Genomic DNA, 14,071 nt, shown 5'->3' with positions numbered 1-14,071 from the left:
CTCCAAAGTGGTCCAAGGAAAGACAACTAGTGAACTGGCGAGAGGGTCATGGGCACCCAAGGCTCACTGATGCACATGGGGACCGAAGGCTAGTCCATTGGGTCTGATCCCACAAAAGAGCTACTGTAGCACACATTGCTGGCTTAAAAGTTAATGCTGGCTATGATAAAGAGGTGTCAGAGCACACAGTGCATCACAGCTGGCTACGTATGGAGCTACGTAGCTTCAGACCAGTCAGAATGCCCATGCTGACCCATGCCCACTGCTAAAAAGGGGCATGTGGATGTTACTTTGACACAAACCACCTACCTAAACATTGTTGCAGACCAAATACACCCCTTCATGGCAACAGTATTCCCTAATGGTAATGGCCTCTTTCAGAAAAAAAATGTTCAGGAATGGTTTAAGGAACATGACAAAGAGATCAAGGACTCCAAATTCCACAGATCTCAATCCGATCAAACAGCTGTGGGATGTGCTGGACAACAAGTCCAATCCATGGAGGCCTCACTTCACAGCATACAGGACTTAAAAGATCTGCTGCTAACATCTTGGTGCCAGATACCACAGCACATCTTCAGAGGTCTTGTGAAGTTCATGCCTTGAAGGGTCAGAGCTGATTGATGGCACAAGGGAGATCTACACAATATTAGGCAGGTGGTTTTAATGTTATGGCTGATCAGTATATAACTGATTGTATGTACAGTAGATCTGGGTATTTTTGAGAAGAGCTTATAAACATTCCTTAGATTCAAATTCTGTGGATAATGTTATAAGCAATAAAACAACATGGAATGCAACACAGTTGTGTCATGACAACCTTATGAAAATTATTTAATGTCTTACCACAAAACATGCAACTAATATGACACAAAACATTCACTACAGAGGTGCTATCTATGGTAGCCTGTAAATGCAAACATATTAACAAACCAAAACCGCAACTTCAAATCAGAAAACATAACAGCTAATTCAGAAACACGACAGCAAACTCAAAAACATGACAGCAAACTCGGAAACACTACAGCAAATTCACAAACATGACAGCAAATTTGGAAACATGACAGCAAATTCAGTAACATACAGTAAATTTGGAAACATGACACCAAATTCGGAAACACGACAGCAAACTCAGAAATATGACAGCAAATTCAGAAACACTGTAGCAAATTCAGAAACACTGCAGCAAATTCGGAAACACTGCAGCAAATTCGGAAACGTGACAGCAAATTCAGAAACACAACAACAAACTCAGAAACGTGACAGCAAATTTTTAACCATGGCAACAAATTTAGTAACATACATCAAATTTGGAAACACAACAGCAAATTCAAAAACATGACAACAAATTCAGAAACACAACAGCAAATTTGGAAACATGACAACAAATTCAGAAACATCGCAGCAAATTCGGAAACATGACGGTAAACTCGGAAATATGACAGTAAATTCAGAAACACGACAGCAAATTCGGAAACACGACAGCAAAGTCGGAAATATGACAGCAAATTCAGAAACACTAGCAAATTCAGAAACACTGTAGCAAACTCAGAAATACTGCAGCAAATTCGGAAACATGACAGCAAATTTGGAACCATGGCAACAAATTCAGTAACATACATCAAATTTGAAAACACAACAGCAAATTCAAAAACATGACAACAAATTCAGAAACACAACAGCAAATTTGGAAACATGACAACAAATTCGGAAACATCGCAGCAAATTCAGAAACATGACGGCAAACTCGGAAATATGACAGTAAATTCAGAAACACTGCAGCAAATTCAGAAACACTGCAGCAAACTCAGAAACATGGCAGCAAATTTGTAAACACAACAGCAAACTTGGAAACATGACAGCAAATTCAGAAACACTGCAGCAAATTCAGAAACACTGCAGCAAATTCGGAAACACTGCAGCAAATTCAGAAATGTGACAGCAAATTCGGAAACACAACAACAAACTCAGAAATGTGACAGCAAATTTGGAGCCATGGCAACAAATTTAGTAACATACATCAAATTTGGAAACACAACAGCAAATTCAAAAACATGACAACAAATTCAGAAACACAACAGCAAATTTGGAAACATGACAACAAATTCAGAAACATTGCAACAAATTCGGAAACATGACGGTAAACTCGGAAATATGACAGTAAATTCAGAAACACGACAGCAAATTCGGAAACACGACAGCAAACTCGGAAATATGACAGCAAATTCAGAAACACTGTAGCAAACTCAGAAATACTGCAGCAAATTCGGAAACACTGCAGCAAATTCGGAAACATGACAGCAAATTCGGAAACATGACAGCAAATTTGGAACCATGGCAACAAATTCAGTAACATACATCAAATTTGAAAACACAACAGCAAATTCAAAAACATGACAACAAATTCAGAAACACAACAGCAAATTTGGAAACATGACAACAAATTCGGAAACATCGCAGCAAATTCAGAAACATGACGACAAACTCGGAAATATGACAGTAAATTCAGAAACACTGCAGCAAATGCAGAAACACTGCAGCAAACTCAGAAACATGGCAGCAAATTTGTAAACACAACAGCAAACTTGGAAACATAACAGCAAATTCAGAAAAATTGCAGCAAACTCAGAAATCTCATCTCATCTCATCTCATTATCTCTAGCCGCTTTATCCTTCTACAGGGTCACAGGCAAGCTGGAGCCTATCCCAGCTAACTACGGGCGAAAGGCGGGGTACACCCTGGACAAGGCAAACTCAGAAATATGACAGCTAATTCAGAAACACTGCAGTAAACTTGGAAACATGACAGCAAACTCAGAAACATGACAACAAACTCAGAAACATGACAGCAAACTCAGAAACATGACAACAAATTTGGAAACATGACAGAAAATTTGGAAATGCTACAGCAAATTCAGAAAAATGACAGCAAACTTGGAAACACGACAGCAAACTCGGAAACATGACAGGAAACTCGGAAATACGACAGCAAATTCAGAAACACGACAGGAAACTCAGAAACACGACAGGAAACTCGGAAACACGACAGCAAATTTGGAAACACGATAGCAAATTCGGAAACACAATAGCAAACTCGGAAACACGACAGCAAACTCAGAACACGACAGGAAACCCCGAAACATGACAGCAAATTCGGAAACAAAACAGCAAATTTGGTAAGACAACAGCAATTTTAGAAATGACTGCAAATTTTTAATAACATGATAGCAATTTTGGAAACCCAAAGCAAACTCAGAAATACAATATAAACTTTGGAAACAAACAGAAAATTCAGACAGCAAGTTCAGAAACACCACAGTAAATGGGCAGCACCTTGGAGCCTATGCTAGCAAACGAATTCCTCCACCTCTAATTGCAATTTTTAGATATTTATCGGCAATTTATTGCTACTTATACATGTATGCGTTCTACTAGTTGTATTTTTATTTTTAAAAATATAATAATAATCTCAGTGCAGTGTTTGGTTGCACATGATAACTTCATAAGCCCTGTGACCAGCTCACACCACAGTCTTTTTTAATATCTCCTCCAAGGTTGCAGTCATTTTTGAGGAGTTCCTGAAAGCAGAGAAATGTATACTTGTTCAAACTTAATTTGATAAATAGTCTTTGCTGGAACAAAACATTTTCCTGCAGTCCTCTGACTAACCCAGGAATGGCTATATGAGTGTTGTGTTCTGGATATGTGTGTTGTTTCAATGGTCAGGTCTTTAAATAGCATGTGAGACATTCCTGAATACTTTGTGACTTCTGCCACCTTCAATAATGATGAGTTACAACATGAGCCCCAGCGATTGTTATACTTTCCAGTTTTGAAGTAGTATCCCAACCCTTATCAGTCATGAACTGTGTTATATTTTAATTTCAGTGAAAACAAGCTCTGTATACATCAGAAAAACAGGCTATATTAAGAGCTTTAACATGTTACTTATATGTAAACAAGTAATAATTACCTTGAATTACCTTCTTAAATTTGCCAGACTTATTAAAATGCATGAATGTGTTCTTTACTTAGACGAGAGGTACTACGCATCCATGAGAGTCAAGGCATCGATGACCTCAGAGAACCTCACTGGGAGCTGATGCTTTGCCTCGTGGTGGTCGTCTTTATTCTCTACTTTAGCCTGTGGAAGGGCGTTAAATCCTCTGGAAAGGTACTAATTAGCCTGAGCATAATTTTAAAATTAAATTACAATATACACCAATCAGCCATAAAATGAAAAAAAAAAAAAAAACCTGACAGGTGAAGTGAATAACATTGATTATCTCATTACAATGGCTCCTGTCAAGGGGTGGGATATATTAGGCAGCAAGAGAAGTTCTTGAAGTTGATGTGTTGGAAGCAGGAAAAATGAGCAAACGTAAGGATCTGAGTGACTTTGACAAGGGCCAAATTGTGATGGTCAGATGGCTGGATCTGAGTATCTCCAAAATGGCACATCTTGTGTGGTGTTCCCGGTATGCACTGGTTAGTATGCGCAAAAAGTGTTCCAAGGAAGGACAACTGGTGAACCAGCAACAGGGCCATGGGAGTCGAAGGCTCACTGATTCACATGGGGCACGAAGGCTCGCCCAGCTTTCTGTTTTGGCCAGAAGTAACTTCTTCAGTTTGTGCTACAGTAGCTCTTCTGTGGGATTGGTCCATATGCTCTAGCCTTCATGCCCCATGTAAATCAATGAGCCTTCGACACCCATGACTTTGTCGCCAGTTCACCGGTTGTCCTTCCTTGGACCAATTTTGGTAGGAACTAACCACTGCATACTGGGAACAGCCCACAAAGTGTGCCATTATGGAGATGCTCAGTCCCAGTCATCTCACCATCACAATTTGGCCCTTGTCAGAGTCACTCAGATCCTTACATTTGCCCATTTTTCCTGCTTCCAACACATCAACTTCGAGAACTGACTGTTCTCTTGCTGCCTCATATACCCCACCCCTTGGCAGGTTCGATTGTAACAACATAATCAATGTTATTCACTTCACCTGTCAGTGTTTTTAATTTTATGGCTGATCGGTGTATTATTATGCGATATACTATGCTGATTATTTTACAGTCTATTGTTTTGTATATTATTTATTCCAAAGATTCTCTGCACATCGGTACTTGCATCCCATACTGGTGGAAATGCAATAAATTCTAAGTAGTATAACTACATAGCATTTATTTCTAAAACAAGAAATAAGTACTAATATAACTTTACACATTGCATGTACTGTATTTTTCAGCATGTTTTTTTTAACACGTTTTACTTTTACTTGAGAAGAAACCAGTAATTTTTAAATTATGAGTCATTTTTAGATTTTGTTATTTGCATGCCATTTTTGATGCATGAAATCATTGAGTAATCAGGATATGTTTTATAATAATTTATGCATGAAAGGATTCTAAAGCTGTGAGTAGATATGAAAGTGTCTGGAGACAGGAAATATTCATGCCATTCTGAAAACCAGATGCAACATTTTGGATGACATTCTCTATAATTCATTTATTTTTTTTAAATAAATATGTGAATGTGTTTTCATTTTTATATTTTTTTATCTTGAGTGAACATTTTTATTGGACGTTTTTATCATGGTTATTTTAGGTGGTGTACATCACTGCCACCATGCCCTACATTGTACTTCTGGTGTTGCTGATCCGAGGCATCACACTACCTGGTGCTATGAATGGAATCCGTGCGTACCTCTACATTGACCTCAATAAGCTCAACAATCCTCAAGTGAGCCAACTGATTAACTTCAGTTTCAGTGAACTTGGAACTAACTATCATCTTATCAATTTACTATATTACCATTAAGAAAATTATTTACATCTAATAACATTATAGCATACCCTTATAACATTTAACAGTTATTCCATGAAATCAAGTCGTACATGAGCTGATAGCCGACAAGGCGCGTAGCACTGAGTTGGCTTTAAGCCATGTATGATGAGATTGAGTGGAATAACTGTTTTATTCTATGCACATTCACTGGATTTTGAGAAACAGAGCATTTTTATTTTTATGTTTTGCAAATTCGATAAATTAAAACTTTATACAAAACGTCCGACAAAATCATTTCCACTTAGAATGTAAACGAACTGGCAAAATGACAGTAGCAATTTGTGAAAAATGCTATAATAAAGCATTTAATATTGTTATTTAATATTTAATATATTATTATATTAATATTAATAATATTAATATAATAAGATATGTTCTTACCATCAAAAACTTTCATTCCATATTTTGTTGTGCTTTTTTTTTGTATTTTTTTACATTTTGTTTTCAAGTAGAGTTTTTAGTTCATCCTCGGTTGCTTCAGTAACATGCTCTGCCATTTTATTTTTCTCTGCTCACGGTATATGAGCTGATAGCCTAGTAGTAGAGTAGCCAATCAGAGTACGCGATTGCTCATATCCAGTGAATGTGGATAGAATAGTATGTATTATCCTTGGGACTAGTTATGATCTTCTGATCAATTTACTGTGTGCATTGTTATTTGCATTGTTATCTATATGTGTCATGTCTTGTTTTCTGTATGTATTGTTGTCTTTTGTATGTTGCAGGTTTGGATTGAAGCTGCCACTCAGATATTCTACTCTCTCGGGGCTGGTTTTGGTGTGCTTATCGCCTTTGCCAGCTACAATAAATTTGACAACAACTGCTATAGGTAAGACACACTCATTGATGTGATCTGTTGGGACTGGGTATCATGGTCTCCATCACCAGCACTGTATCATGGACACTGCAGCTCTGTGCATTTCATTCCCATCTTTCTGTGTCATTAAATAGACAGTGGTTCAGGTAAATGATGGTTATCTCCGTCTTTCTCCTTGGAGCTGTCGCTTAATTGACTAAGAGCTATAGCCTGTGTCAAATTTATGCTCTTACCAGGCTAATGTCATTTCTGCTTTGTGTTACTGTCCAAAGGACATACGGTATCAGATAGAAGGAGCCTTAAGCATTACTGATAAGAGTTGGTGTGTCTTTTTAATCGAGAAATATTATGAATTGAGGGACTATGCTGTTTCTACATTATAAACTACATCATCAAGTACATCATTCTCATCTCATCTCATTATCTCTAGCCACTTTATCCTTCTACAGGGTCGCAGGCAAGCTGGAGCCTATCCCAGCTGACTACGGGCGAAAGGCGGGGTACACCCTGGACAAGTCGCCAGGTCATCACAGGGCTGACACATAGACACAGACAACCATTCACACTCACATTCACACCTACGGTCAATTTAGAGTCACCAGTTAACCTAACCTGCATGTCTTTGGACTGTGGGGGAAACCGGAGCATCCGGAGGAAACCCACGCGGACACGGGGAGAACATGCAAACTCCGCACAGAAAGGCCCTCGCCGGCCACGGGGCTCGAACCCGGACCTTCTTGCTGTGAGGCGACAGCGCTAACCACTACACCACCGTGCCGCCCTCAAGTACATCAAATTACGTTAAATACTTATCTCATCTCATTATCTCTAGCCGCTTTATCCTGTTCTACAGGGTCGCAGGGTTAAATACTTCTACTCAAGGAAATTGGTCACACAGCACTAAACATGTCCATGTCATAATTGTTTGGAACAATTTGCATAATGAACGTTAAGACTAGATTTAGGAGTGGGGATTAGGGCATTTGGACCCTTCTTTCAACTTCATTTATGTGAATTGATATTATTTTATTTTTGAAATTAGATTCTTGTTCTGACTAAAATGATAAACAAATATAATAGCAAAGTACAAATTCCAAGAAACTGTTAGGCTACTATCACACTGTCTTGTATCTTGCCACATAAGTGGCGTGTGGGTCAAACGGCAAGAAATGAGGCATATTTTGTCCAAAATTAAAGTCCTGTGACGTTTCTGTGGCGTATCTGGGGTTTGTATGGGGTTCAAGGGATGGAAAGTTATGGCGTACTGAGACAAATGCGTGGCGTATGATGCGTTGCTGTGGCATAACCGTTTCGTTGCTTTTATTGGCATGGCTTTTTGTTCTTATGTGTGATATTGCTGCTGCGTAGCTTTCGTTTTTATGGCATACATGTGATGTATATGTGATGCATCAAAGCTGCTACGTATGTGCTACGAATTTTTAAGTGCGGACTTAAAAATACGCCGCACCCTGGCGTACAAGGAGATCGTGTTACGCATCCTAGAGTATTAGCTACGTAAGCTGGCGATGCTGTGACGTTCCTTTCTTACTGCCACGTATCCCGATATGCCGTACATACGCAAGGCTGAAACACCAATGTGTGAACCAAGCATTAGTGTCCATATATTTTCTTGCAACACAGTGAAAACAAATAAGAGCATGCCTATATAATGCCTAACTACACAGGTTTTACATATACATTTACATTTGATTCAAAAGTTCATGCCTTTTTGGGGAGATTTCATTTGCCACTACCTAGTTCTGCCCTGTCACATGACTGCTACCAAATGGAGATGGTTAGGACTAACGTGTGTTTTCTTCTGAGATATGTGAGGCCACTGCATCTTTTCAGACTGCTATTCATGGAACACTACAGTGTGGTTTTTCAGAGGAAAGCACTAACTGTGCTCTTCTGCATACATAAGCTCACAGAGGCCAATGATTGGTTACTATCACTGTGATTACAGGGAAGAGAGTGAACCCACCCTTCCCACCCGGACAGCATGATTGATTTTGCTCTCTTGGACTTCTGACCACAGATATCTGGGGCATCATTGGGATTTCAACTCACAGTATGACAAACACTTTTCTCTTGCATCACTCCACCCAGGAGTCCCTGGAGAAACTTTTTAATCGAAATTACAGATCAGCTGTATATCATCATAAGCACTGACTTCTCAGTTATTACTGGGCACTGTCATAAACAGGTCAATGCTCTTTTCACATGCTCTTTTCACTTACTCTGTAAGTGTACTTCTATGCATAGACGCTCCAAAACTGGCCACATTTCTGACACAAAGACTAAAAATCACTAGAGAACACTCCAGCAACACCCTGAAGTCATTTGTTGAACTGTGTTAACAGCCTGAACTCATGTTAACCAGGCCCGATGATAGCTCAATGAGGTAATTAAACATGAGATCTCACACAGGCTGTCATTCATCATTAACCTTATTTTCCCCCATTAGACGAACAATAGCTTGGCTCCATGCTAGTGGGGAAGCAAGGCTTTCTAATCTTTGGATTAAATGATAAAATGTCACTCAGAGCCGAGACATGGTTCCAAAAACAAATGTGAATTTAGATTTGCTTTTTGTTTAGGAGATGATAGAAAGCCTGTGAAAGAGTCCATGTTTTGGTGAAAGCGCAGATTGACTCATTGAAGGGATCATAGATAGTAGTGGCAAGTCTTCCATTAGTTTTTACTATCATTTAAAGTACATATCTTCAAGTTGCAAATAGTTTTTAAGCAATCACTGTGCAATGGTTTTATCCTTTTCATTTGGATGAATCTGTGATATCTAGATTACTTTGGCAAACCTTGATCAAGTAATATAATACAGAGTTACATCTACAAATGCTGGTTACAACTTTACTGTGCAAAAAGGAAGTCTTATGTTAACTGTGTTCAGAAGCACTGTTGACTTCTCTGGGATTGGAAGCATCTGGGATGGACCATCAGATGAATCAGCATTCTAGGTCATTTATTTATTGTTTGATTTATTTATGTAAGAAATGGACGCGGGGCGGCACGGTGGTGTAGTGGTTAGCGCTGTCACCTCACAGCAAGAAGGTCCTGGGTTCGAGCCCCGGGGCCGGCGAGGGCCTTTCTGTGTGGAGTTTGCATGTTCTCCCCGTGTCCGCGTGGGTTTCCTCCGGGTGCTCCGGTTTCCCCCACAGTCCAAAGACATGCAGGTTAGGTTAACTGGTGACTCTAAATTGACCGTAGGTGTGAATGTGAGTGTGAATGGTTGTCTGTGTCTATGTGTCAGCCCTGTGATGACCTGGCGACTTGTCCAGGGTGTACCCCGCCTTTCGCCCGTAGTCAGCTGGGATAGGCTCCAGCTTGCCTGCGACCCTGTAGAAGGATAAAGCGGCTAGAGATAATGAGATGAGAATGAGATGAGATGAGAAATGGACGCTGCGTACTCTGGACCAAAGACTAAAAGGACCATCCAGACTGTTACCAGCAACAAATCCAAAAGCCAGGGTCTGTCATGGTATAGGGGTTGTGTCAGTGCCCTTGGCAAAGGTAACTTAGACTTCTGTGATGGAGCATTAATGCAGAAAAGTACTTTGAGATTTTGGAACAACATATGCTGCCTTCAAGACAACACCTTTTCCAGGGATATTTCAACAAGATACTGCAAAACTACATTCTGCACAGATTACAAAGGCATGGCTGTAGAAGAAGAGAGTACCTGTCCCCTCTGTCCCCAATAGAGAATGTGTGGTGAATTTTGACACGAAAAATATGACAATTACAACCCCGTACTGTTGCACACCTGAAGACCTGTTTGCAGGAGTAATGGGACAAAATAACACCTGAAACAAGTAATCACTTGGTGTCTTTGGTCCCTAAACATCTTTTAAGTGTTGTCAGAATGAAATGCAACATGATGAAATCTTAAACTGTCCCAACTTTTTTTTAAAATATGTTGCAAGAATCAAAATGCGTTTTTAAGTTTGAAACAACAACAACAATACATTTCATGAGATAAAATATCAAATGATGTGCTGCTGTGCTGTTTTGAGTGCAATACAGGTCAAAGATTAGTTACAAATCATTGATTTCAGTTTTAATTTCAATTTCTACATACCCTCCCAACTTTTTTCTGATTTGGGATTGCATATCCAACCTTGCCCTGTTTGGGGCGCTAGAGAGTTTAAAGGACAAAATTGATAGCAAGAATTTATGGATCATGTCAACTCAGTGTGTCAAATACAAGTATATACTTGTATACTGTAATATGTTGTAGACTTCCTCTCGTTATGAAGAAATACAATCACTTTCAGAAATATTATTGATCCAAATAAATACAAAAATATAGCGGTAACGCTTTTTATAACAATCCAAGACAGCCATAATGTAAATCCTAACTGATGTAAACCCATGGTGTATTGTACTCTTGCAGGGACGCCCTCATGACCAGCACCATAAACTGCATCACCAGTTTCTTCTCAGGGTTTGCCATCTTCTCAGTGCTGGGTTACATGGCCCATGAGCATGGTGTCAGCATTAAGGAAGTGGCCACAGATGGTGTGTATGTCGCATCTCTTTATCAGCTTTAGACATAGATTTTAATCAGCTTTAAAATGAGTTTTAACTTGATTGCATAATTCCATCATTTTATAATGCTGAATCATAAAATAATAACAACCGTGTCCAGATCATTAGAAAACCTGATACCCGAAAATCTATGAATGTAATTAATACCAGTTCACTTAGTGGAATATTTATTAGTAGTATTTTTGGAGGAATTATGATTAATGATTGTGCTATTTCTTATTGCATAATATAACCATAAAGTGCTTCCTGTTCTATGTGTGCTGTGTTGTTATTCCTTGGAATATCAGTGTTTACTACTATCTCTTTCCAATATGTGTTTGAATGCAGGGCCTGGGCTTGTGTTCATTATCTACCCAGAGGCCATTTCCACTCTCCCTGGCTCCACTTTCTTTGCCATATTCTTCTTCATCATGCTTCTAACTCTAGGCATTGACAGCTCTGTAAGTCGCTTACTGAGGAATTAAAAAAATAATAATAAAAAATAAAAACCCCTTAATCTCAAATCAGCAAACATAAGGTTTTTTTTTTCAATGTGCTGGCTCTCTTTGATGCTATATATGGAAATGTAGGTGTGTCAAAGAGTCCATATAAGGGATTTTCTAAGTGGGAATGCCTTTAAGATGGGCATAGTAGTGTACCTTTGTGTCCATATATGGAAGTAAACAGACGGATATCATTAGCATTCATGTACTGTATGCTCAAACATTGTTTGTTTGTTTGTTTGTTTGTTTTAGCCAGCTAGCTGCTATGAGCAGGATCATAAGAGGATTTCTGTGAGGATAAGCACAAACTATAAATGCTTATTATTGTAATACTAGCATCAAGCAGTTAGCTCATAAATATTCCATATCTTCATTGTTAAAGGAACAGTCCACCGTATTTCCATAATGAAATATGCTCTTATCTGAATTGAGACGAGCTTCTCCGTACCTCTCCGAGCTTTGCGCGACCTCCCAGTCAGTCAGACGCAGTCAGACGCGCTGTCACTCCTGTTAACAATGTAGCTAGGCTCAGTATGGCCAACGGTATTTTTGGGGGCTGTAGTTAGATGCGACCAAACTCTTCCGCGTTTTTCCTGTTTACATAGGTTTATATGACCAGTGATATGAAACAAGTTCAGTTACACAAATTGAAACGTAGCGATTTTCTATGCTATGGAAAGTCCGCACTATAACGACAGGCGTACTAACACCTTCTGCGCGCTTCGGCAGCGCATTGATATCTGAGCTCCGTATCAATGCGCTGCCGAAGCGCGCAGAAGGTGTTAGTACGCCTGTCATTATAGTGCGGACTTTCCATAGCATAGAAAATCGCTACGTTTCAATTTGTGTAACTGAACTTGTTTCATATCACTGGTCATATAAACCTATGTAAACAGGAAAAACGCGGAAGAGTTTGGTCGCATCTAACTACAGCCCCCAAAAATACCGTTGGCCATACTGAGCCTAGCTACATTGCTAACAGGAGTGACAGTGCGTCTGACTGCGTCTGACTGACTGGGAGGTCGCGCAAAGCTCGGAGAGGTACGGAGCAGCTCGTCTCAATTCAGATAAGAACATATTTCATTATGGAAATACGGTGGACTGTTCCTTTAACACTAGGTAACTAGCTAATATATGCAAATGTGACAGGGTTTCTGAGAGGATTTCTAAGTCATATTAATAAATGTAAATGATAGTCACCATTAAAATTAGCCACCTAGCTACCATCAACAATCCTGACAGGATTTCTGAGAGGATTCTTAAATCATATTAATAAATGTCAGTGATAGTCACCATTAAAATTAGCCACCTAGCTACCATTAACAAACCTGACAGGATTTCTGAGAGGATTTTGAAGTCAAATTTCTACATCAAATGCGTGTCGTGTTTTACTGTTAATGCTAACTAGTATGCTAACAGAAAAAAAAAACTGATAGATTTTGATTTGGGGCGGCACGGTGGTGTAGTGGTTAGCGCTGTCGCCTCACAGCAAGAAGGTCCGGGTTCGAGCCCCGTGGCCGGCGAGGGCCTTTCTGTGCGGAGTTTGCATGTTCTCCCCGTGTCCGCGTGGGTTTCCTCCGGGTGCTCCGGTTTCCCCCACAGTCCAAAGACATGCAGGTTAGGTTAACTGGTGACTCTAAATTGAGCGTAGGTGTGAATGTGAGTGTGAATGGTTGTCTGTGTCTATGTGTTAGCCCTGTGATGACCTGATGACTTGTCCAGGGTGTACCCCGCCTTTCGCCCGTAGTCAGCTGGGATAGGCTCCAGCTCGCCTGCGACCCTGTAGAACAGGATAAAGTGGCTAGAGATAATGAGATGAGATGAGATTTTGATTTGTCTGTACTAAAGAAGTTTCAATTGTTAAAGTATGAGTGATCTAGAAACATAAGTCCTCTGCCGCCTAAGAAATTCTACCTCATGGATCCAGGAACAACAATCACTGACACAGATCAGTTCAGCAGTGGGTTTCCCAAAAGCCTCTTAACACTAAGAGCATCTTATCTAGGAGAGACAGTGTTTATTATGTTGCGTGCTCTATCATTTAACAATGATCTTTGTGTTGCAATGCGCTTAGGAAACTCAGGCCAGAGATGTTTCTCTGTTTACTGAAGGACAAACATAAGTATACACTCACCGGCCACTCTATTAGGAACACCCATCCACCTGCTGTTTTATGCAGTTCTCTAATCAGCCAATCCCTTGACAGCAGCACAATGCATCAAATCATACAGATACAAATCAAGAGCATCAATTAATGTTCACTTCAAACATCAGAATGGGAAAAATTGTGATCTCAAAGTGTGACTTTCTTTCACTGTGGCATGGGTGTTGGTTTGAGCCAGATGGACTGGTTTGAG

General features: G+C 39.7%; 1 protein-coding gene across 1 annotated transcript in view; it reads left to right on the top strand.

Annotated features, from left to right (window-relative positions):
* Window positions 1–14,071, top strand: part of slc6a2 (solute carrier family 6 member 2) — a 62,292-nt gene that overhangs the window by 25,594 nt on the left and 22,627 nt on the right. The window contains exons 5-9 of the mRNA XM_060911917.1: window positions 4,036–4,174; window positions 5,607–5,741; window positions 6,572–6,675; window positions 11,078–11,202; window positions 11,560–11,672. Of these exons, the coding sequence (XP_060767900.1) occupies window positions 4,036–4,174; window positions 5,607–5,741; window positions 6,572–6,675; window positions 11,078–11,202; window positions 11,560–11,672 (616 nt within the window). The remainder of the gene's footprint in view (window positions 1–4,035; window positions 4,175–5,606; window positions 5,742–6,571; window positions 6,676–11,077; window positions 11,203–11,559; window positions 11,673–14,071) is intronic.

The sequence above is a fragment of the Neoarius graeffei genome, chromosome 27 (assembly GCF_027579695.1).
Source record: "Neoarius graeffei isolate fNeoGra1 chromosome 27, fNeoGra1.pri, whole genome shotgun sequence".
In the NCBI taxonomy this organism is placed as follows: domain Eukaryota; kingdom Metazoa; phylum Chordata; class Actinopteri; order Siluriformes; family Ariidae; genus Neoarius; species Neoarius graeffei.
The sequence above is the reverse complement of the archived record's forward strand: the minus strand, read 5'-3'. Positions and strand labels throughout refer to the sequence as shown.